Here is a 24,473-nt window from a genome sequence, read left to right as displayed (position 1 = left end):
CTGATTTAAAGCTAACAAGACACATCGTCGCATTTGCAAGTGTCTAAAATTGAAACAACTGAATAGAAACTTAGCTGTATAAGACTACATCAATAACAATAGTAAAAAGATTAAACAAAAAAGTAGAGATGCAAAAGTACATCAAACATATTAGCTACGTACAAACATACACGCCCCCTAAAAAAAAGATAGGCGTAAACAAAAATAAAATAAAATAAAGTACAACGTATCAATAAAACTCTATCCAAAAAAAACAAAACACACTAATTATTTCATAAACCCTCAAAACGTTCCTTATATACTCTTTTTGTGTCACTGAATTGTTAACTACTATCCATTCAATTCTACTCTAACTATTACAATTTAGTACGAATATTAAAAAGGTTGAGGTTACGCAAAAAATACTGTAAATACGTAATTGGCCTGAGTCGAGTTAGATTAAAATGAAAAAAAAAAAAATGTAGAATGTAATTAAGTAAATAAATTATCACTTTTTATATAATGATCAGTATATATGAAACAAAAGAATTAAATTAAAAAACGTTTAGTGCTTGTACAATCTATTTATTTGTTAAATATTCGTGCGAAATTAAAATAGATAACAAACGAATGATATACCTTAAAATTTAAATAGATAGCAATTCAACGAAACAAATAAAAAAAAAAACAACAAACCGAAAGTACATACAGAGTCACTGATATATCCGTCTATAGCAAGACTTTTAATACACAAAATCTCATATTAGACGGCAACTATCCGTTCATAACTAAAAACGAGCCAAGTAACATACCACATTATGCATAAAACAAACAACTTGCGTGGTGGGGCCCAAAAAAGTCACCACTTTAAAGTTATTTGACCCGTCGCTTAATATCAACGGATATATCCGTCTATAGCAAGACTTGTTGCTTTTAATAACACATACTCACACTACCCTACCAAAATCCCTGGATATACTCAAAAATCCAATACTACAACCCTACTGTGTACTAGCTAGAGTAATGGTTAACACTCAATGTCAATCAATTCCTTAAAGGTGTAGCATTGACCACTTTTCAATTCTTCCCTCTAGAAACAAACTCATACACCTTATTTTGCAGAAGAAGTTTGGAATATTTGCAAAGAGGAATCGCTGTTACCAACACCATTAAACGACAGTTTATTCTAGGTACGAGCTTCAAACCAGTCACCTCTGTTTATTTTTAATTTAACTCTGCATTTCTTTGCCGGACAAATTGTAGCAAATCGCTTATCGTATACATGTACTAGGAGTTGATGGCTTACGTTTTGTAATTGTAAATAAAATTCAGTGGTGATTATGTCTGATCAAACAGAGTCACTGATATAAACCAGTCTTAGAGATGTTCAAGTGTTTTCCCTCATTTTGCAGCTGTTATCTTTCTTTATCTATTTGTTGTATATAGAAAAACTTTCTAGCACTCCCCTCAATAAATGGAAATTATGAGAGTCGATACAGAAATTCGGAGGAATCAACCACAGTAAAAACCGTATTTATTATTGATCCCTGTGTAATTGTGGTATACAGCCTTCATCTGATGAATAGTTAAAGTAAATGGAAGTAAATATGACAACCATAGTTGTAATCTTTACTGAGAATTCCTTTTAAGGTCTGACCTCCCATTAAGCATGTTTAATCCACAGTTTTTTTTTTAAAATAGAGATTAAAGGAAGCCCATACGGTTTAAACAATAAGTTTCTAAGAAACGTCTTCTATTACCTTCTGCAGAGTGCAACCACCCAAACGCTCACAGTAAATGTACAGTTCCAATATTAACATATAGTTATGTTACCTCTTAACCAGGAAAGTATCATGGCAGACGGTAGGGTGTTCCTAGACTCTCTCAACACCAACAGCACAAATTACAAGGTCAAAGTAAAAGTTGTTCAGAAAGGGAAACCCCAAAAGTCTGCAAGAGATGTGCTCTACCATGACAGGTGGTCTTTGCAAGATGATAAGGCAATACTTTTTTATATCAACAACTGTTATTAACAGACATTGTTTCTGCTTATAGATTGCATGCTAAAGGTGTTTATATGGCATTTTTTTATTTGTGAAAAACTCTAATGTTTGAGCATAAACTTAAGTCCTGCTGTTTTAAAAATAAAAGAGGCACATTCACGCAAGCTGTCTTTAAACTCGCTTTCTTTCATTCTCTCTATCGAATAGGTAGAAAGTGTATTGAGTATAGCATAACTTATACAGATGTTTGGAAAACTGTGGAATTAACCTCGTGTATTTCCGAATATTCAAGCCTATTACGCATGTTGTAGTTGTAGACCTAGATACCTTGAAACCATCTTCCATTGGACATTCCATATATGTGTAGTTATATCTCTGGAATGACTTATATTTCCCGCTTTGCAGGGCAATAAAATGAGAGGCACATTGTTCGGAGATCAGATTTCGGGCCACCAAGATGCCCTTGTCTCTAATGGGGTTTACGAGATCGCAAATGCTCCCATAAGACCATTGCCAGACCAGTACAGGCGTGATCCTACTGAACTGCCTTACACAATGGGGTTTGGCCGCCAGACATTCATCCACCCACTGTCCGCGCCTGGATCATGCCTCCCAGAATACCTATGCGTCTCTCAAGTACCAAAGACAGCTAACTCTTATGACATATTTGGTGAGTATGAAGGCATGCGCAGCTATTTATACATAGTTATAAATTAGTATTTGTGAATGCATATTTATACCACGCCTTACAGATGTCATTGGAACACTACTCTATGTGGAGCCAGCCGCGCGAGAAGTCACTTCTAAACAAGGTCGTAAGAACACTGTCAGAGAGATTATGATTACTGACCATGGGTAATGTCTCTATTTTTTCCATACATAGCTAGACCTGTAACCCCACCTCAGTGCTGACACTGTCGCACATGTAACAGGACTGAGCAACCAATTGTAGTATCTGCGTGGAATGAACTATCTGGTAACGAATGTGAACAACTTGCATCGTTGGTCGCCTCACTACCAGTTGTTGGATTCACAGGTTTACGGGTTTCTACTTATAGAGGTATTACATGCTGGTTTTGCCTTTATAAATTTCCTAAATGATCTCAGACTTTAATGTTAGTTTGTCACGTATACTGCAGGGTTCTCTTTGACAGGCACCATGTCAACGTTAATTGATGCAAACCCTATAGGTCCTAAGGTAGATAACCTTAAAGAATGGTATGACACTTAACACGAACAACTTTTTTATTTATTGCAAATCGTGCCATTTGTGCGTGAATATCCCACAGAATGTTGTAAAAATAAAACCTTTGATTGTAGGGTGGGTCGTAGCAAGGAACTTCTGACCGATCTTCAAACACGAATCAACAAAGTGAGGGATCCTAACATGCCGATTCCCATTGTGAACCTCAATAATCTGAAAAATAAAAAGGTATTAACAAAAGAGCACACAACTGATGACACATACCTGTTTGTTCGTAACACCTAAATAAACACAGGTTAATAGAATTACACAAACAGTCCCTCAATTACAAATATGGCATAAACATGTTGCTCGGAAATAATACAACTGTTGCCTTAATTACATATAGCAAAAGTACTTTTGCACACATAACTGACATGTCAATCAAACAGGCCAAGAACACACTTCAGGATGAGCGCTACAAACTGAATGTAACCATACCTGCTCCAGATTTTAAAAAAATTAACGCATATTTAGGATGCTCCCACTGCGGCAAAAGGACAGATTATGCAGCTGGAGAGTCCTTCACATGCGAGAATTGTACAAAAGACGGAGCATTGTCTGAGCCACGGTAAGCTAGCCCTTTTTACTATCAACACAAATACTGGGTGCATGCACCTCACCCATTTTTTACTTAAAACTTTACATTACAATGCAGGATCACATTCAATTGTGTAGTATCTGATGGCACTGACCAATTGGAAATTACAGCATTTACAGCAGACACTACAATTCTATTCCAGATGTCTGCATCAGATATATTCCACCTTCAGCACTCGGTATGCAACAAAGCTCAGTTTACGCATTTTCCATATTAGGTTGCGGCTCCGCATAAAAGCCATCTGTACGCATTATAATCCTTTGTAATTGCGAAAACAACAATAATATAACCCTTACATGTGTAGCACATTTACTACCGCCCTATATCCACCAATTCAACAACTCCAACAGCTATTAGACACCTAATCCCGTGCTACTCCTTAACACAACCTCCCCTAAACTTTTACTTTGTTATTTCTTAAAGGAGGACACCACAACATTTGGTAAAGTTTCTGAGACCCTCAAAAAACAGCCTTTCGTAATTGAAGTTTCACCAAAGACGGCACTGTCAAGGAACAATACATTGGAGTGGGCTCTACGGCAAGTAGTTGCTGTCCCGCCCATAACCATGCCAGCTGAAAAAATACCAGATCCAGTGCCACAAGAACAAGAGATAGACATGGTTCCTACAAAACCAACTCCGAAGGTAGCCAGGCAGCTGGAATTTGAGGAATCAATCCAGAAACCGACAAACCAAACACTGATTGATGTACAAATTAGTTCTGAATATCCACCATTACGTAAACTTCCGGCATCAATGACCATTACTGAGAAAATACCAATAACAAGTGTGACAAACAAGAGCACCAAGAATCGCAAATCAACATTTTCGCGACAACACCAAAGATCTACCAAACTCGTCCCCAACACTACCCTGATTGAAGTGCTTCCTGCACCAGCCACACCTATCCTCAAAGCACCCAAAGTGGAAAAGACTACTGCTGCCACACCAGAAACACCCGCACAGACCACCCCAAAGCGCAACACTGCAAAGGCAGCTGCTACATCTCCTTCCAAAAAAAAGAAAGGCGCCGCCAGCTCGGCAACAAGCAATTAACCTAAACCTACTGTAGTAACACCGCTGTTAGTAAACAGCATGTCTGTAAATATTAACTATGTGTCCTTTTCTTAGCAAACAAGCCTACGACGCGCCTCTTAACCACTTCTACTACAAATTGTGGTGCTATAAAGCCTATAGGGCGTCTGCAATATTTTGGGAACACTTTAGCTTACCTACTTATGTGTTCCATCCAAGAGCATCCTGCTATGGCTCTTTGATCCTAACTACCAAAAACAATGTGCACTTTTGGAAATTATGAATGAAGCACTTATTATGGAAAATCTATCTCTATGTGTTCAGCAATCCTGGTCTTTATTTATGCAATCAACTACTACTAATCAGCTAAATAATTAATTAAAATTATGTTACTACTATTACCCTAACATCTCTATACATTAGTTATCGTAATCCTATAATGATCTTGCATTACTTTAGACTTTAGGATTACTTGTGCGATGCTGACCTGAACATTTAAGGTAAAAAAGTCAAATATACCTTCGCAACATAAAACCCAAAAAAACCCTTCAACAAAACCCGTTTAACGTAAGCTAATTTACACTTACACTAGCATATAAATTTCTTCGAATACATTCTTACAGTGGAAAACACACTATATTTCTTCCCAACAAAGAGCTTGTCGTCTCGAGTCCACGAAGCGCCTATAACATTACTAATTCATTACCTACACAAACCAAAACAAACCATACCATGAAACCTAAAATTACCCCGCATCTAACCAAAGAAGTTCAAAACTAACTACATATCCTCTTTTTACAACACAATCCCCTCAAATAAGACAATTATATGCAATGGTCAACAAATGGCAGCTCTACAATCAATGCTTCCAACACAATCCCCTGAAATAAGAAAGTTATATACAATACTCAACAAGTAACATTCCACCCAAAAAAAAAAGGATAAAACCTTATAGGGTAGCCCTACTTACATCTTAGATTGTATGGCACACAATATCTTAGGAAACTTTCAATAGATTTACCTAAAGCCTAATTTGCAGAGCAATATCAAAAGTATACTTTTAATTATTTGTCTGAAACAAGAAACATTTATATATATCTATATATATAAAGATAGAGAAAAATAAGAGAAAGGGAGCTTCTCTGCCATTATCAAAACAATACTAATTCAGAAATATATAAGAGTTAATCAGAAACCAGTAAGCTACAAACAGTTATTCCTTTAACCAAATTTTTCTATTCTCGACCGTATCTAAGGCGTACTTCGTTTGCTCTTACATTAGGTGTTCGATTATAGTATTAGTTCAGTCGTAGAAATACGTTGATAGCATAGTATTGAAAAATGTATGTAGAGACCACCAACACTATGGCTTGCATACCTGGATGATAACCACAATATGCTTGCCACATAATTATATATACTTACAACTATGTCTTCTGACAATTGTTGAACCGTTTGTTTTAGTAAATATGATTCCTTTTGTAATCGGCTGACGCTTGCAAATCTATGCAGCTCATCATGAGGCCTCGGCGAAAGCGCATCAAGGAACTTTCAGGATCAACTGGCCCCTACACTATTAGAGCTAAAGTCATTGAAAAAACAAATGTGCATTCTGAGCCAGATGGCCAAGGGTTGGAGCTACAAATAATTACATTCCAAGATGAAGAGGTAATTTAAAGAATTTAAATTACGATCTATATGTTATACATTTACTTAGGATCAGGAATGAACGGAATTATATGCAAACTACCATTGAATGGTTAAGAGCAGTTATAAATATGTCAGCCATATACCAACTAACTTAATAGCTAAACGAGCCTTAGTCAATTAGCCCATGGTCAACTATCAAATAAAAGGGTGCAGCCAGTTTATGTATAAACGGCGGTAAGCCACATAGATTAATCTTAGTCAGTACTGATATGATTTCTGTCATATGCTAAAAGATGGCGTTAGATGTGTCTCTATTGATTGCATGATTTTCCTGTCTCAGAATATTTTCAGAAGGTTACTTACGCTTTGGGCTTGTTTGACATAGCTTAATCAATTTCATTTAACATAATTCAACAAAGCGGCTAATTTTAGTAGCCTCGTATTTAGGTGCTTTTGAGGCAAAGCAGGACTTTCAGAAGTACTGTGGAGGCCTCCTACTAACTTTGAGAACCAACCGCATACAACGTCTAACCCATCTTATAATTAAAGAGTTTAAGAGTTATGCACACAAATTCTTACCTGATAATTAGTCAGGTACTAGATTTAGAGCAACCTTCACAATCTTTATATTTAGAAATCCTAAACAACTAATATGTACCATAGATTAGCTATCACCAAAACACAGTGTTACCAAAACTGTTGAAACAAATTACCCCCGCTCATATTTCATTCGATTTGCATAGCCAGGCTACTATTTGTATGCGGAAAAAGTGTACCTAAAAAGGTTTGCGTGCATTGCAGGGTACTAAAATGAGGACTTTCCTACACGAACATGAGCTAGAATTTTTTCAAGGCGTTATTCAGGACAACCTGGAATACGACATCTCTAATGCAAAACTAAAGTTAGACGTTGATGCAACTTCAGAGAATCCTGATGGTCAGATTTATGACATCTTTTTCAACATAGATACCATTGTCAAACCTGTATCTGGTGAAGAAGCTCCTAAGGCACTTAATTTCGTATTAATTGGATCAATACCCAGAAAAGTAGCACTTGAAGACCGCTATGGTAAGCCAAACTGGACTAAACTATACAGCATAGTCCGAGCCTTAACACACACACACACACATAAACACGCACCCGCATCAAAAAAGAAAGATACTAAAAAAACCTTTTGTTTATTGAATGCATAATTAATTACGGCTTAAACTTTAGATGTGCTAGGAGTTGTTATATATGTTGACCGATCTTTGCCAAACCAAAGTGCCAACATAGAGCGGATACCGATGCTTGTGAAGTAATGATTGTCGATCACAGTCGGTGAATTCTCAAGTTGATGATAATATCCACTTTTATAAACACAAACTATATCAAAAAAACCCTTTTTAATAGCAATTTGCATGTGCAAACCATGAACAGTTCGATAATAACGGCTTGGGCGGATCCGCTTTGCAAGAATGTTTGGCATTGCGATCCATAGCACCAAGCTTTCCCGTGGTAGCCTTTACAAACTCTAATGCCAAGCTACCAAAAAGGTAATTTCATAACCCAAGAAAACGAAATTAGAGTAGCAAAGAATGTTATTCATGACTGACATAACCATGCCATCAACTCTAGGATTTTCCCTTTGTACCACGCATTCAACATTCATCATGTTAGATCCGCGGAGAAGAGGTCAATTACTCAGGACTTGGTAAGAGTTCATGCATCAAAACCCATGGCCCTAATTACACTTTACACAATTAACAATTAGTAAAATTACGGGGCCAAGCAAAACAAAAGTCTACTAGCGAAAAAAAAAAAGACAACATGTCTTTGAAGTCCGCCTTCCGTAAATCCATCGTACCATAACAAGAATTGAAACACTCCTCAAAAAGAGTGTAAGTGTAATATATATTAAAACTAAATAGCGACACTTCTCATAATGTAATCCTGCATTACTAGGCGTTTCGTTAGAGTTATATACACGGTGATGTTCGAAAATGATTACAAACGATGACCACCAACAAACATTACTTCTTTAAAATTACAGGCAAACAACACTTTACAGAAGAACACCACGGCTACATGTTACGCCGCACCGTTTGACCCTAAAGATGTGCACTTGTACCATGGTTGTGGTAATTGTGGCAATCGGCAACGATGAAGAGATAGGAGTCGCATATCCGTGTAATGATTGTCATCAGGACAATGTCGTTTCCACTCCAAGGTATTAACTCACAACACGAAAAACACTCCTGTGAACTTAACTCCTTAATTGCATAATGTTTTGCGTGTACGGAATGGCGACAACATTTCAAGTTGCGAGACGAACTGGAGAGTATACTCTATCTGCATACACCGAAATTTAGAAATGCTTTTGGAAATGAAAGTCGCCAGACCTTCCACTCTCTGATCAATTATAATTTAAATGCAGTTTTGTTAAACACATGTGTCTTCAACACACCTATACACCTTTGGAAATAGAAATCCCTAACCCCGTGTATTCCCCACATATCAAAACAAATCACACAACCCAAATATTCTCGATTTAATTATGTAAATAATTCAGTGCAAGTCACATGCAAAACCGAGAACCCTTAAGCCAGATTAAGAAGGCATCCTAACGGTACAACATAAATTTATCGCTGACTAACCACTCATACGCATTCATTCAATGCAGGGTAAACAGGCCTATCTCAAAGACATTGCAGACAAATTTAAGACAACTAAGTTGTACGTTAAAGTCATGCCAACTAAGGCTCTCTCTAGAACTCAAGAATTGAAGTGGATGCTCCACAAAATCTCTCTAACCTAAACAACAAATATGCCAAGACTATTTTGACTCATTTTGAAGCAGGTCTGTTCCAAAACACATTTCCAAATATAAGCGCGAAACATCTCGGGTTAGTTACCCTTGAGACAATTAGATCGGATTGTAGCGGAACTTTAGTAACATATGATAACTAGACAACCTTACTTTTTGCGGTAAAAGCATCTACCGTGTAAGATAGCCTAGGTTGTACTAATTGTAAATATTCGTACTTTTCTCTTAACTAAATTCTGGCAAGACGGTTTAATCCTTTGATAAACACGACTTTCCAATACGTATGCGGTTAGCTGCAGCGATGTTCTATAACATTTAACCTGACCAATGTAGTAGTATAACACTGCCATACAATTTCGTAAATGGTAGGAGGCAACTACATGAAAAAAAAAAATAGTTCACAGTTTAAAACAAATCACACATTAACTAAACCCAATTACCGTTGAAGACGTTGCAAATGATAGTCAAATCGAGGCTCCGCGCCCGGTAGGGCGCGGCGCAGCGACTAGTAATAACAAACGTCTCATTCCAGATTGTTAGACATTCTTTTCAATGCTAATCGTGTGCTAAACATCAGCTCCAGGGAAAGACAAGTGTATGAACAGAGCCTTCTTATCGTCCCTTTCTTTCTTTCTTTCTTTCTTTCAAGTTGAAATTCTTAAAGAAACTATTAGCCTTTATTAAGACGGTTGTTAGATTACAACAGACCGAAAACCAACATTGATAATTATTATTAACCAAGTATATGAGTTGTTCAAATCCTATTAGAGTATATTGACCGTATTGGAGTATATTGACGGCGATATTTTGATGATTGTAATATGAAAGAAGATGTTAGTGCCTCTTGGTAAATCAATGTGTCCCTTGGTAAAATATCATACGAGTTTAATATAACTACCACTTGTATATTATGTATAAATAGAACTTTGTTATAGATCAATACTATGCAATTCATTAATAATATTTACACTTGTATAATTACATTTGTGTAACTTATCAAATCCATTTCAAGCTTACAATCTCAATCAAGATTTTATAGAAAAAAAAAACAATATTTTCTCTGTCTCAATGAAATGTTTACATATGTTTTATATACAAAAATCAGGATAAAGTAGATAAAAACATACCAAAAATAGAAACGTAAACTATTGACTAAAACATCCAAGAAAGAAAAGTGTGAACTATTAATTGGGATAGAAGGAATAGCTTTCTAGGGTAACCACAAAATATATGTAGTACAACGATAAATTAAAAAGTTTGTTAAAAATTGTTGAAGAGGTCCTGCGTCAATTGTTTTACAAATCTACAAGCCAAACAGACCCCTCAAGAAGTGAAAAGATGTTCTACAATGTAATGAATGAAAGCGCAGCAACATCACTAAACTCAAAATGACCCGATTAGACCTTACCCGACTAGAAACCAAAATACCTAAAATGATCAAGACCCGTATTGACAGTATTTACGCGCGAAGTTGATCAAGCATCGGTGTTTTAAGTAAGGATGGAAGCTTCACCTACAAGACGAATTTCAAGCATGATACTGTACTTCACTATAAATCACAGGTCACAACTGAGCACATTTTTACATCAACCATTCAAGAGTTACAGTCTTACTGCAGAAAGCTCGCGGTAAAAGGCATGTTTATTGTTTACTACTTGCATTACCAACTTTAACACCCAAAACGCCCCACTGAGCCAAGGTTGCAGCAATGCATTTGACAAAATCTTAGTACACATACCATTTATAATTCCCTGCGCATCTTTTCTCCTTCGATTTTCTGACATTTAAATGTCACCAGCAGATTATCCCGCAAGTGATCCTATTTTGGCTAACTTGAAGGTTTTATACATCAAGTCATCAACGTCTGTCACCAGTTGATTAGCCCGTAAGCATCCTGCTTTGGTTAACATGAATGCTACACAACATAAACATAACCAAGCACAGTGATTTCAGGCAATAGAGCCTTTATAAGCGGAAAAAATCACGTGAAATAACAAATTCACCTTCTTCTGCCACTCCTCTGCTAGTGTGGGTTCTGGGCAGCGTCAGCTTCAGGGCTAGGAGGATCTGCATTAAAATGGTTTTCATCTCTCACGTCTCTAAATATAGAGAAGAAAGAATTGAGACTTTCAGCGGAAGCTCCTCCTAAAATCCGTAGCAACAAAGAGCTAAACGAATTCATATTTCCAGGGTTCTGACCATTTTCGGGTAGTTGAGGATCATGCTCAGGAATTATAGGATCTCCCCCTGTATTTTCATTTTGTGGGATTGTATTCCCTGATTGTTCTAGAATCCCTGTAACTCCATCCTGCACATTCTGAGGTATGGAAACATCAATACCTGGCCCAAACCCAGAGGGTTGAGAGCTCGGAGTATCATCTGAATTGGCAGGTGCGTTGTTCCTTGTATTCAACCGGGTAATGTGTAACGTAGAAGCAAGTATGGTAGATGAGGTAATGTGGAAGTCTGGGTGCTGCTGCATCTGTGTACGGCGATTTTGCAGGAATCTTTGTAAAGCAGGGACCTGACCATTTAAGAGAAAGAGGCACACGTCAACACACAGCACCTCAAAGGGGCAGATTAAGGCTGTTCCGATTGATCCAGGATGATAATTACATCAAAAGTTGTATTATATGACTAACTTCACAATAAAAAGAAGTGCAGTCAGTTTAATGTACAATAATAACGCATCTTATTTAGAGCCTAACAAATGTGAGGCTTGGTTCCATTCGAAACAGAAGCAAAAAAGAGGAAATGACATCGGGAATAAGCCTCAAACATGAAATTCCCTTTATTAAGAGGATAGATGCACGAAGTAGATTCAACAAACAAAATAAGGACAACCTAGTAGAGAATGAGGTGTAGCAAGAAGGTATATAAAAAAAAAATGGCCAGCTGCAGAAATAATACAGGAAAACTGGTTTATTTGCCGAATAACTACTCAACATCCTAACAACATATAAGAGCATCAACCAGGATTGTACAAATTCCAAACAAAACAAGAGAAATAATGATAATTTAGCTTCATGGCATAGGACTTCTAGCTAGGAAGCAAAACAAAATCATCTACCTCAAATCTGTTCCAGAAATACATTATAAGATGTTGCACAAACGCTGCAGTAGTAGATAGAGCCATGTATGAAAAACCTACACACGAAAAAATATACAAGTGTCATAAAACGTATTATTTGAACTAAAGCAACACTGAAATAAGTCACAGAACAAGGAAATGACCGCCTATATAGCAAAACGTCATACCATAAGCATAGGAAAAGAAGTAAATGTGGAAAACCAGGAAGTAGAGTAAGAAGAAGCGTGGAAAGAACTTCATTGAAATTGGTGTACGAACACTGCAAATGCACGGAAATTCCATGTCAAGGCGAAGACTTCAAATATGCGAAGCAGCACACACATCTTAAATCTTAAAAAAAAAATGAGAAGACTGGTAAAAATAGCATTTCACTAACCTAATAAGGGTAAACAGCTCACAAAGCCAGACCAGTATCAACACCTTGAAAGCCAGTAGTTGATTATCATAAAATTCGAACAGAAAAAAGAGAATGCCTATCATAATCTGCATTACATATCAGAGTCCATCATTAAGTAAGAAGAAATGCAAATGAGAATACAAGAGCACACAGTTTACAGTTAAAAGCTTACGGGTACAAAAACAAGTGATTCGATGACATGAACAAATATCAACTGGAATGTTGGAAGTCGACGTCGAGCATGGTGTTGCAACTGCACTGCAATTATTTGAGAACAAAACTTCAGTGTGTTCTGAAAAGTTCTGAACTTGTTTGTGTGAAAAAGCACACATACGAAGGAAAAACTAGAAGTCATCATATGATTAATGTGAAATGAAAAGTGAAAATAAAATACTAGCTCAATCTTTTACCAACCCAATCAATTTAAATCTTACAGCAAATATAATAAAATAAAAAAGAAATATTTGCAACTCATCCAAAAATTCTGCCAAAAAAGTAAAATTGTTAGTAATCCCTATAGCTGACGCAACTGGCAAAATTCTAGTGGCAAAATTATCATGTATATTTGACACATAAAATTCTAGATCTGTTTTCTTTATAATCTTCGCACCTCTATCCTCTTCTTTAGCTTACTTCATATACCCATCTCAAGTTGGCTCTTTGAAAAACCAGTAAATCTGACGTTACTTGTGTGGCATGAAATAATTTAACAGAGGCCAATCCATAGCTAACTACCAGTAAGTGCTGCAAAAAAAAAGGATTGATCTTGGTATGTAATGTTTCCTATGCAACTGGAAAGAGCATTTCCAAAAAACGATCAAGGGTTCATAGAATTAAATCTGATCAGACCTGTCTAATGTAGGAAATGCAGTGGATATCATTTGTGTTAATGGAAGAACTGAAAAACTGAAGATAAACAAGAATATGTTTGCAACATTAGCATCTTGTTAAGAACTTAAAAACTGAGGAAAAAAAAGGCACCTGTGAATTTAAGCATGCGGGTCTGCGTCTCCCTCAAAGTAAAAGAAACTGACATAGTGGTCGTAAAGAACACAAAGAGAGACATCATGAGCACTCCGCATTTGGTCACTAGGTAATCTAAAATGTATGAAACAAAGTGCGTCAAAACGATGGAGGAACAATTGAACAACACATGTTAAAAGAACAGAAAGAATCCTTAAAATTACTATTAGTAATTGGAACAATACCATTGATGTAAACACACTGAAAAATTCTATTTCCAATTTTGGGCAAGACAAAAAAAAGAATCAGCGGATTCAAGATTGCCACACATCAAGATGATGAAAAGGCAGGTAACACGAACCTCCAAAGGAATCAGAACCTTTTGCTGGTTCATGGGCATAACTTAAATTGTAAAACTCCTTCGTCTGGTAGTTGTATAGGTATCCTGCCCCGGACAATAACAAGGAAATGTTCTAAATTACAGTTGAATCATCAAAATGGGATAAAAAAAGAAAGAAATACATTGATGAAAAAATTGTTCCTCTGTATAACAACTGCAACCAGAACAGCCATACATAAATAAATCTGAGATGCCTGGGTGAGCTGAAGATTTTAAAAGTAGTAAATGGAAAAGAAAAGAAGCACAAATTAAAGGGAAGCATGAGACGAGAAAGTGAAAGAATGCCATTATTCCCAATTTTTTTTTTAAAAAAAAAACAGATGAGAGGAAATGTGCCACATACATAAATATATGCATAGCACAGAGAATGACAACCTATACTCAAAGATAAGCATTGAGCCGCAATCACATTTCGTCGCGCCAAGGACTTAGCTTCATGGTATCAGTAATTTAAGCAACAAGAGCACAAATATCTAGATAAGATTTTTCTGTGGCAAAAAAAGTCATTTAAGCTAGTTTCAAAAACACATCTTTCTTACTGGATCATATTCCATAAATAAATTCCAATATGAGAATGATATCAAGCATTGCATTCACAACCCTAGATCTATTGTAATGACAAAATGAGATAAACAAGAAAAGGAACTAACTATTAGCCATCACAAACTGTGTAACAATTTGACATAACATGTGCATATACTTCCCAGAAAAAGCCGAGGCATAAATTCAAGAAAACAATGTACTACCTTGTCCAGGAAAAGCCAGTAAACTGTTCATTAGTATAGTGTCATATCCCACCACTCTATTAATAAGGAGTTGTTGCCACCTGAAAAGATTGTTGAAAGCTATAAGCTAAAGTTCGGCTACAAAAAATTTGTGTGTGGGAAACTTGGATACAATAACAGACATGTGCAGGAAATTCTATTTAGTATTTTCTCGATTTCTTTTGGTACTCTGGGGAAGTCGAATAGGAGAGCGCTCATTTTGGGGGTGGGCTGGTGGAGATTACTGGAGAAACAACTATACAAACCCACCACTGATTTATATTGTTGATAATGGATAGCAGAAAAGCCCTAGATTACGCCTCCAAGGCAAGATAACTTTTAATAAATTAGGTCCAATGTTGCCAGTACACCATAACTGCTTGAAGGTAACACACTACACACTGTCAGCTTCAATTATACAGAATCCACCAAAGGCAGACAGGCAGTATGCTCAGGGTCATTCCAAACTGAACCCTGTGCTAAACGAGCAAGAATTGGAGGGAAAAAGGTATGGCACAAAAAAGATGGTTTTCTTTGTTTGTACCTACTGTCGGCTTTTCTAAGTTGTACCCTTACCCTTTTCGAATTACATGTTGTTCCCTCAAATTCTATTAGTTACTCCAAACCATAACCAAAAGTAATAATCTGTCAATTCTAGTTAGCTAATTGATGATGTATTGAATGATTATCTCCTAATTGACTTTCATTAACCCTAATCCTTCCATCTTCATCCTTTACCGAGCAAACACCTCTCCTCCCATTCTCCGGTAACCACCACCGACCTTAAGGTTTTGGTTGAGTTGGTTCATCTATCATGGTATCAGAGCCGGTGCACAATTAACCACTCTTCAAGCCCAACGGGCATTTGAATGAGGGAGCGTAATAGGAATATTTATAATAGTTGGGCCTCAACCATCACCTTAAGGTTTTGGTTGAGTTGGTTCATCTATCAATCTTCACCTAATGAATTAAGTTAACAGATTAGTATCTTGGTCATTCCAGTCATTAACAGAGTTTAGAGCTGCAACATGGAATTTGAAAAGGTAAAGGTACAACTTAAAAAAAAAATCGATAGTTGAGGGGTACAACATAGAAAAACCTGAAGAACAAAATAGAGAGCAGTGTAAGGGGAATAAAATTAAGAGAAAACTATTAACCTATTGCCAAAGCATGAATGCCGCGCTGATATGCTAATGTTAGCTGTGCGAATGTTGTGGCGAACCTTAGCTTCTTCAGGAAGCAAGAAGTAGCCCTACATATAACAACAAATACTATTAGACAGAGATCAGTGCAGGAGATAGAACACTATTTATCAATCAGATTTGTTAGAAAAAATCTGCCAAAAAAGAGCAGACGACACACCTTTTCGATAGTATATAAATACGCAGGCTCAAATGCTTTAATTTTTCTTTCAAGCCACTGCACTGAGAAGGAGGGATGAACTTAGAATGAAACAAGAAAAAATTACAGTGTCAAATTTACTGTCACGATCTATTGGTGTTTTTTCCCCTAATTACCAAAAGCCATATAGCTCTCATGATATAATGAAGAAAGGCACTGACAGGCAAAGAATTACACAAGCGCAGAGTATAGGCGTGGAGAAGTTAACCACCAGTCAGCCACTCTCAGCTTGAAGATATACTCAGGTTTAAAGAGTAAAGATTATCGTCTAAACTGTCTCCATAAGACAAATGAGTAACTCAATCCATCAGTTACTATCAAGAGACTTCAATAGCCCCACTAGGCCGTGTCTGGCATTGCATTTCAGCTAGCATAATTGACAAAGTAGGTTATTTTGGGCAATATTTCAGCTACCGATTTTTCTGTATGTGTGTGGTAATGTCATTTTAGCTAACTGAAGAAAACTTAACCTAGGTAAACAAAAAGCAAAGCTACTCACAATAGCTATTTTAAAAAATAAGGTAGCTTATCATAATTTAGTTCCACTTTTAACCTTGATTAATAATTATCATCATCATCAAAATAATAATGTCTTTTTATGTTATCTTACCAAATATCAGTTATCTTTTCAGATAGTTTTACCCAACAATTTAAAGTTAATCAATTGCCGTGTTAGCTTTAAATTTTCAACTACCGTTTTGGTTAGGTTTTCAGGTTTCAGCTAAAGCTACCTTTTCAGTTATCAGTTAGCTTTTCAGCTCATTTTACCAAATATAGCCTTAATGAAGATAAACTGTAAACCCCAACATGCTAAGCAGGGCATCAAAATGACATTCTCCTATTTGCCATATTTACATGCGTGTAAGGGGAAGCAAGCAGCTGGTTCTTTTGAAAACAACAATAACTACTACTACTACTATAGAAACAAAAAGTAAATGAAGCAAAATAAAAGTAAACGAAAGTTCACCTTTTTTATGTACAAAACGTAAATATCTCAACCCACGCATCATTAAAATAGAATCACAGCTAACCTAAATATGTACTTCCAAATGTAAAGAATGCTCCACTAAATCAATAATAAAATTTACCTGCAATAGAGTTGAACCGATCCAGGTGGAGAATATGAAGCCATTTGGGGATGTCAATGTTCAAATGAATACCTGCAACATTCTGTACTTAAAAGTCCAATTCAGAAACAGAAACAAAAGACTCACAATCAAATAAAATGATTCCATCGCGATAACAAAATGAATGATACATCCTTCAATAATTAGAAAATGTGACATATTCCTAAATAAATACGGAGTATATATATGAACTACAAGATATGAATTATGGGAACTTATTATGCTTGATAGCCCTGAACAAGACCGTGTTCAGCAAGGCTAGAATCTAATGTTAGAAATATATCAAGTAATGACCAGTTGTATCCTATGTAAGCTAAATTCCACAGCTATTTCATGCACTAGTACACTGATAATAGAAACAGAAATGCAGCTAGAGATCAAACAGGAGATAGGGTCAACATAGACAATGGGCTCCTAAATAGTACGGAGTAGTTGAGTACATTAAAATGCAAATGGGAATAATTTGAAAATTCCTGCATTACCTATGTCCAAGACGCGAACTAACCAGGATACTGATTTCTCACCTAATAACATATTTTCCTTTAAAATTGTCCACAACCATTCGAAAAAAACCATCTAAGTTTCAAAAACTAGTACAAACATGCAAACAAAAACCAAGGGATGTGGCAGAACAAAACTTCAGTGACTAAGCACAAACATGCAAACAAAAACTAGCGATATAAAAATAAATCCACACATACCCAAAGACTCCCAAATAAACGGGTTCCATGCTTCCAAATAAATGAAAGACGCCTGTGCCACTTTCTGACAAAGTGGAGAAAGATAGCTTTGACGGGCTGTTTGGCAAACAGCGAAAAAAATTCATATGGCTCCTCTCTATCAGAGCTCAGGTCATGCTTAGCTAACTTGGATACCCTCCCATCAATGGTATCTTCTGATTGAGTTTCAAATAACTCATCATACGTTCTCCAGAACTTGAGGTTCAACTTCCCTCTCCTAGCACCTGAGGCAACCCAAGTAAACCAGTCTTTCACAGCAAACAAATTCAACTCATCTACACGAGCAGCAGGCGCCTTCGTTCTATCAATTGCAGCATGCTCAGCATGAATATGCTCTACATAAGGTTCAGAATCATATTGTGTCAGCAAGCCAGCACCAGTTATCTGCATTCACGAATTAAAACCATCATGTATATGACAAGAGCAAGACACTGAGGCAGTATAAAATAAATTTGAAGACCACATGCAGAGGAAAAAAAAGACAGCAGCTAACTATGCAAATACCATACAAATGCTATAACAACTAAACAGAAACCTAACTGCACATAAGACATAAATAAAAACAGCGCAGTTGTCATACCTTGATATAAATAAGTTGGGCATCTGACGTTTGGACTCCTGACAATTCACTTGAACATCCAGGCTGCAAAATTTAAAATCAACAATCACTGTGAGAGAGGCGTATACTGCCATTACATAACTAGCAGCAATCCACGAGCAGCTATTATATGACGGAGCATCAAGTAGTCGTGTAGCTGCAGCAATATAAAACAGAGCTGTGGTGCAATTATGCAAGGCATTTATCTCTCAAAATTCTAGGACTCGTAATAATATTATAGACCCCGGATCAACTTTTAACTTGAGACTGTTATAACAAAGTAGATAAATGCACGATAACCCGCTAATCAGCCTGACTATTCCATCATAGTACCATAACAGTCCATTTCTGAATTCTGGCATCAGTAGTTCTAGCTCGCTCGACTCTTGTATTCTATCAATAGAATGTTAAAACCCTATTTATATCATCAAAAGAAACTCAATCTGAACCCTTTGTTTGGCGGGGCAAGGGAAGGATCCAACATCCCTTGTTTGGTTAACAATTGAATGTAATTAAGGAAGAGAATCGAAGAAAACAAAAAACTCTCCGTCCTTCATACATAACGTCATCCCCCGTAGGAAACATTTTGTAAGGGATGCCTAAAAGTTTTTCCACCCCATATATCATCATCCCTTTTACAAACTCTCTCCCTTCACTCCTTTTTTTTTTCGCTCCAAAATTACCCTAACGGAGGAATTCTTCAAATTCTCTCCCTTTCCCTACTATGTGTCTCCCAACCCTCCTTTTACCTCAAAATTGGCTATCTAAACAAATTTAAATATACTCCTGCCAAGGGACAACATTTCATATTCTACATAATTTACACTATACACTAGCAGTCAAAATCCCCTTCTCACCCAAAACACACAATCAAAAACCTTAACTTTTCATGGCTTTATTAAAAAAGCTTAATCAAAAACCTTAAACTCTTGCGCAAAGAACACCACAAAACCACATTCACCTAATCTCAACATTACACTGCCTCGCATTAGTGTCTCCCAACATTAACAATATCAACAGTGTTCATCAAATATACTAGCCAAAATTCCGAAACAACCAATGCTAATTTTTGACTACAAGTTATCTATGTCCCCAATATATTACCCTCTATCCCTGAAATATAAAGTGCTCCCCCGTCCCCCACTGGAAACAAATGCAAGGAATTTTCAATATTAAGTACTAGCTAGTTTTAAGGTGTTACTTTAAAAACTCAATCAAAAACCTCTAAAACATCGTGCAAAGAACACTGCGAAAACCTCATCTACGGAAATTCTTCAGCTCATAACATACAAATCAAATGCACAAAAACGAATAATCAAACTTCATGAATATCAATTAAAACTAACTCAAAAAAAAAAAATGAACCTGCTGAACAAAATTGGCGTGCATAACAACGAGAACACAGAAAAGAGTGATAGCAGCGAAGAGAAAGAAATACTCGATTGCATTTCTCAATTTTGGCGTCACTAATTGCGAAAATCTCTCTTGTATTCTTATAAATGTTTGTTCTGCATCCATTTTTTGATGGAGGAAACGCACAATTGATAGATTTAATCGATTTTTGTTGTAAAATAATCAATTAATTAGGTTTTTCTGCGAATTGTTGAAGGATTGTTGTTGATTTTTTGCATGAAGTTCATCAGTGATTTCAATGGCGGATTGGCGGGTATATGTCCAATGTCCCATGATTCCCACGGGTTCCTCTTGTTTACAACGAAACAAATAAATGTACGGAATCGAAAATACGAAAATTGTACGATTTAAATTCCGACTACATATGCATTTTGGAAAAGACCGTGAATGCACCAGAAAGCGGGTGTCTTTTTCGTGTTATTCAGGCTTGTTTTCAATTATGTGTATTAATAGGATCAGAGAAAAGGTGAAACTGCTACTTGAAGTAGCAACTTTACTTAAAATCAGTAAAACGAAGATGACGTGGATCCATTGACCTCAATTTGTTTGAAATTAGACGAAAATGCAAAATAGTTTGTTAAATAGCTTTAGTTAACCAAAAAATTCGCAAATAGTTCTACACTTGTGTATAAAACACAAAAGGATCTAAATTAAATTAAAATGTGTCTTATAGAAGTGGTATTTAATTAATCGTCTCCGGTTCATTTTGCTGTTACAATTATGGTGATATACCATTTCGGACTTTCGTTCATAGTTTTATGTCAAAGAACAGCAGACCAAGTGTGCATACAAGTTACAAATTTCATCAGCAAAACAAACATAACTTTGTGAGTGATTTTTATACAGATGTTACAACAACAAATAAGCTACAAAGCATGAAGTCTAGAGAAAGCTAAATGGGGGTATCTGTGAACTTGTAGGACGCGTAGGACAGGGTGCCAAGTTCCCAGCTGCGATGTATGAGCTCCGCCTTGGCCTTTTCTCCAGAAGCACCAGCAGCGACATGTAATGGATAGAAATGCTCAGGTGAAGGGTGAGCCTTTTTCGCATGAGGTGCTATTCTTTGGAAATCATTTACGTCTTGGTACCTATAAGACGAGGAGGAAAAGGAAAAGAGCAGGTTCGATATCAGCAAAAGTCATTTTTAATGTGGAACGATTTTATATGTGAGACCAAATCATTAACCTTATACTTGAATGTGGAACACACAGTGATTTGGTTTAAGATCATCTCAGGCAAGATTCATTGTTCATTCAAATAACGCCAAAGAAACTTGTAGCGAAAAGGTACCTTCCAGTAGTCAGAGCTTGTTCAAGCCACTGATCAAACTCCCGAGCCCATGGAGCAACTTCTTGAGCATTGAAGCGGAGGTCTCTCAAGTTGTGTGTAGCACTCCCGGAACCAATGATGAGGACACCTTCGTCCTTAAGAGGTGCCAACGCTTGTCCAACATTATAATGGTGTGTGCCATCCAAATGTGATTGAACTGAGAGCTGACAAACAGGGATATCTGCCTCAGGGTACATAAGCATCAACGGCACCCACGCACCATGGTCAAGACCACGTTTCTTGTCCACATTCACTCGCTCAAACCCAGACCCCTTGAGAAGTTCTTGAACCCGCTTTGCCAACTCTGGAGCCCCTGGAGCAGGATACTTGAGCTGTGAAAAAATACCAATAACTCAGGTTTATTACGATATCATTTCTTGATTGCCCTCCCCGAGAAAGTACGTAGTCAAATATACTTTCACAATCCAATTTTGAACAAAACCAAACCTGAATCTCGGTATATTATGTTCAATTGTTCGACTGTCTCTCGGTAATTATATACTAGACTTCAATATAAGCAAGGATGTTCAGGCATGTGTTGGGTAAATTAATCCAACACAAGTTACACAAAGAGTTTTAATTAGAAGTGTTACAATGAACATGTAACATTATGTATTTATTGTGATGTTAAATGAATATTAATTCATTTGTTTAACATTACGTAAAAGCTTATGAAGTTTTTAGTTCATTTGTTTATATAACGTGAGGTGATTTATGATGGTAAGTTATAACGTCATTTTCACCTTGCTATATAAAGGATTGTAATCCTTTGGAAATAGTATCTCACAAATTATAATCAAACAAGGTGACTAGTAAATAAAATTACAGTCGGGGTTTGAGGGTGAGAGGCAGTATAACGGGTGTTATAATACAATAATTTAGGAGGTTACTCTAGGGGTGATATTAGTGGCATTGACTAATATACTGGAGGGCTAGAGGTTGTTATATTATTTTATTGTGGGTTTCGAATTGGTATTAATTCGGAACGGTTACGTTGTACTGGTACTATATTATTATAGTGGATTCTAGTCGATTTGGCTAGTGGGTTTTACTTCCGGTTTGGAAGGTTTTGCCCTGGGTTTGACCCTAAAATACTGTCTCATCTTATTATTGCTTACATTTATTTACTTTTACGGTTTAATTGTCAATTGGTTGCTTCCGTTGCGCGTGGGAGATTGGCGCTAATTTCCCAACAGCATGTAAGTAAATACAACTCGGTTTCTTTGGAGTTTTACACGATTCCTAATCCGACTCAATGTCCTTGCTTGACTTTGCGTCTTCCACTTCTACTCCGTCTCAAGTGCTATCAAATTACTCCGTACATACCAAACTTTACTTCCAAAATTTGGGGTACACTAAGATTTGTGTCTATCATTTGCTTACCTTAGATATTCAAAGCCCCTTACGAAGAATATAAAAGATAAACAATTAATTGAGACGGAGGGGTAATGTTTCAATTTCAGAAGTACCACCAACAGGCAAAAGTCATACGAATCAACTTAACAACTCCAACAACATAAATCATACATTGAATCAATATGAATCAAACAGGTCTTAGCCTAGCCGTTAAGATGGATTATACTGGACAATAGGTTCTAGGTTCGAATCCCCCCACCTGGATTGCTCCCACAGTCCAGCGGCTCATCATTTGAAACCAAAAAAAAAAAAAATCATTTTGAAGTTCCACAACATAAATATTAAATCAATATTAAAATACCTTATACATAGAAGCAGGAAAGCCGTAGAAATCATAAATGGTATCAGAAACTCCATTAACGGCGCTAACGGTAGGTTCAACAGTTTCCCAATGAGCAGAAATGACGAGAATTGCTTTAGGAATTTGCGCATAATCCTGTTTTTTCCAACCCTCCAAGAAATGCCTGGCCGGGATCGATTCGTCGATCGAAAGCGTAGGCGATCCATGTGATATGAAGAACGTGTTGTTTATCTTCATGGCGGACATTTTCGTCGGAATTCTTAGGAAGATTATAGAGAGGATGATCAACGAGGAGAACAAGAAAAGATAGAATTTGTGTTGGTTTACGACTTTTTTGGGTGGGAATTGTTTTGTTGGTCGTTGCCGTGTCATATTTGGGTATAAATAAATAGTTGGTGAGGTTAGGAATTTATGACGTGTGATCTTACGTCAATTGGCTTACTATGTCAACGTGATGAATTATTTATGGTTTTTTTTTTTTGTTTTTGAGTCTCAATAAATGATTAAAAAAATAAAAAAACTTTTTAAAAAGGAAATCAACCCAAAAAAGGAAATAGGGAAGAAAACCCGAATAATCCGAATAAGGAAATAGGGAAGAAAATGGTGAATAGGAGGGAGTATATTTCTTATCCAAGTGATTTTTCTATTTTTTATATAAAAACTTTTTACATTTCATTTGAAGAAAAAAGTATTGTTAAAAAAATTATGAAAATAGTATAATTAGGTTCCGTTTGGCAAGATATTACAAGTACCTGTTTTGACCGAAATAGTTTTTTGATAAAAATTTCAGGTAGCTTATTTTTCTGGAAGTGTTTGACAAGTAGCTTATTTGCCCAAATAAGCTACCTGAAATGAAATGCTACCTAGAGTAGCATTAGGTAGCATTTCATATTTCAGGTACCTAATTCTTGGTAATATTACCTTTTTGCCCTTTCAATTTATAATATTATAAATAATTATTATATCCTTTTACATCATTTTACCAAAATAAGCTACTTTTTCAGTTAGTTTGTCAAACAATTTTTTATATAATCAGTCACTTTATCAACTCCTAATTTTCAGTTACCTTATCAGCTACATTTTCAGGTATCGGTTAGCTTTTCAGTTTCCAGCTACTTTTTCACTTCGTTTTTACCAAACAGAGCCTTAGATTCATGGTAAAAAAAATGTTATCATTAGAGTATAGATTTCATATTATTTGCACATATTTAAGAT

General features: G+C 36.4%; 3 protein-coding genes across 7 annotated transcripts; 1 reads left to right on the top strand and 2 right to left on the bottom strand.

Moving 5' to 3' along the window:
• The first annotated feature begins 3,125 nt into the window (after positions 1 to 3,125).
• On the top strand, positions 3,126 to 7,813 carry LOC141648845 (uncharacterized). The gene is made up of 7 exons (XM_074457557.1): positions 3,126 to 3,200; positions 3,303 to 3,414; positions 3,618 to 3,796; positions 3,884 to 4,004; positions 6,374 to 6,529; positions 7,313 to 7,580; positions 7,728 to 7,813. The coding sequence occupies exons 1-7, from the start codon at positions 3,142 to 3,144 to the stop codon at positions 7,811 to 7,813; spliced, it is 981 nt and encodes a 326-aa protein (XP_074313658.1). The 5' UTR covers positions 3,126 to 3,141.
• Positions 7,814 to 10,525: 2,712 nt separating this feature from the next.
• On the bottom strand, positions 10,526 to 20,543 carry LOC141647413 (membralin-like protein At1g60995). 5 transcript variants are annotated; one of them, XM_074455567.1, is made up of 15 exons: positions 20,165 to 20,543; positions 18,782 to 18,844; positions 18,163 to 18,585; positions 17,423 to 17,504; positions 16,296 to 16,357; positions 16,091 to 16,185; positions 14,916 to 14,995; positions 14,131 to 14,214; positions 13,788 to 13,904; positions 12,979 to 13,064; positions 12,786 to 12,892; positions 12,577 to 12,668; positions 12,389 to 12,465; positions 11,322 to 11,842; positions 10,844 to 11,233 (listed from the first exon to the last, which is right to left on the bottom strand). In XM_074455567.1, the coding sequence occupies exons 1-14, from the start codon at positions 20,315 to 20,317 to the stop codon at positions 11,342 to 11,344; spliced, it is 2,022 nt and encodes a 673-aa protein (XP_074311668.1). In that variant the 5' UTR covers positions 20,318 to 20,543; the 3' UTR covers positions 10,844 to 11,233; positions 11,322 to 11,341. The 5 variants fall into 5 exon arrangements, with proteins under 5 accessions (XP_074311667.1, XP_074311670.1, XP_074311668.1 ...); XM_074455570.1 differs by having other exon boundaries at positions 10,844 to 11,417; positions 11,518 to 11,842; XM_074455568.1 differs by having other exon boundaries at positions 11,126 to 11,212.
• Positions 20,544 to 20,882: 339 nt separating this feature from the next.
• Positions 20,883 to 23,687, bottom strand: LOC141647414 (4,5-DOPA dioxygenase extradiol-like). The gene is made up of 3 exons (XM_074455571.1): positions 23,259 to 23,687; positions 21,503 to 21,873; positions 20,883 to 21,300 (listed from the first exon to the last, which is right to left on the bottom strand). Exons 1-3 carry the CDS (start codon positions 23,628 to 23,630, stop codon positions 21,105 to 21,107), a joined length of 939 nt encoding a protein of 312 aa, XP_074311672.1. The 5' UTR covers positions 23,631 to 23,687; the 3' UTR covers positions 20,883 to 21,104.
• Positions 23,688 to 24,473: the final 786 nt, after the last annotated feature.

Source organism: Silene latifolia, chromosome 3 (assembly GCF_048544455.1).
Source record: "Silene latifolia isolate original U9 population chromosome 3, ASM4854445v1, whole genome shotgun sequence".
In the NCBI taxonomy this organism is placed as follows: Eukaryota; Viridiplantae; Streptophyta; class Magnoliopsida; order Caryophyllales; family Caryophyllaceae; genus Silene; species Silene latifolia.
This window is presented reverse-complemented; position numbering and strand designations above follow the sequence as displayed.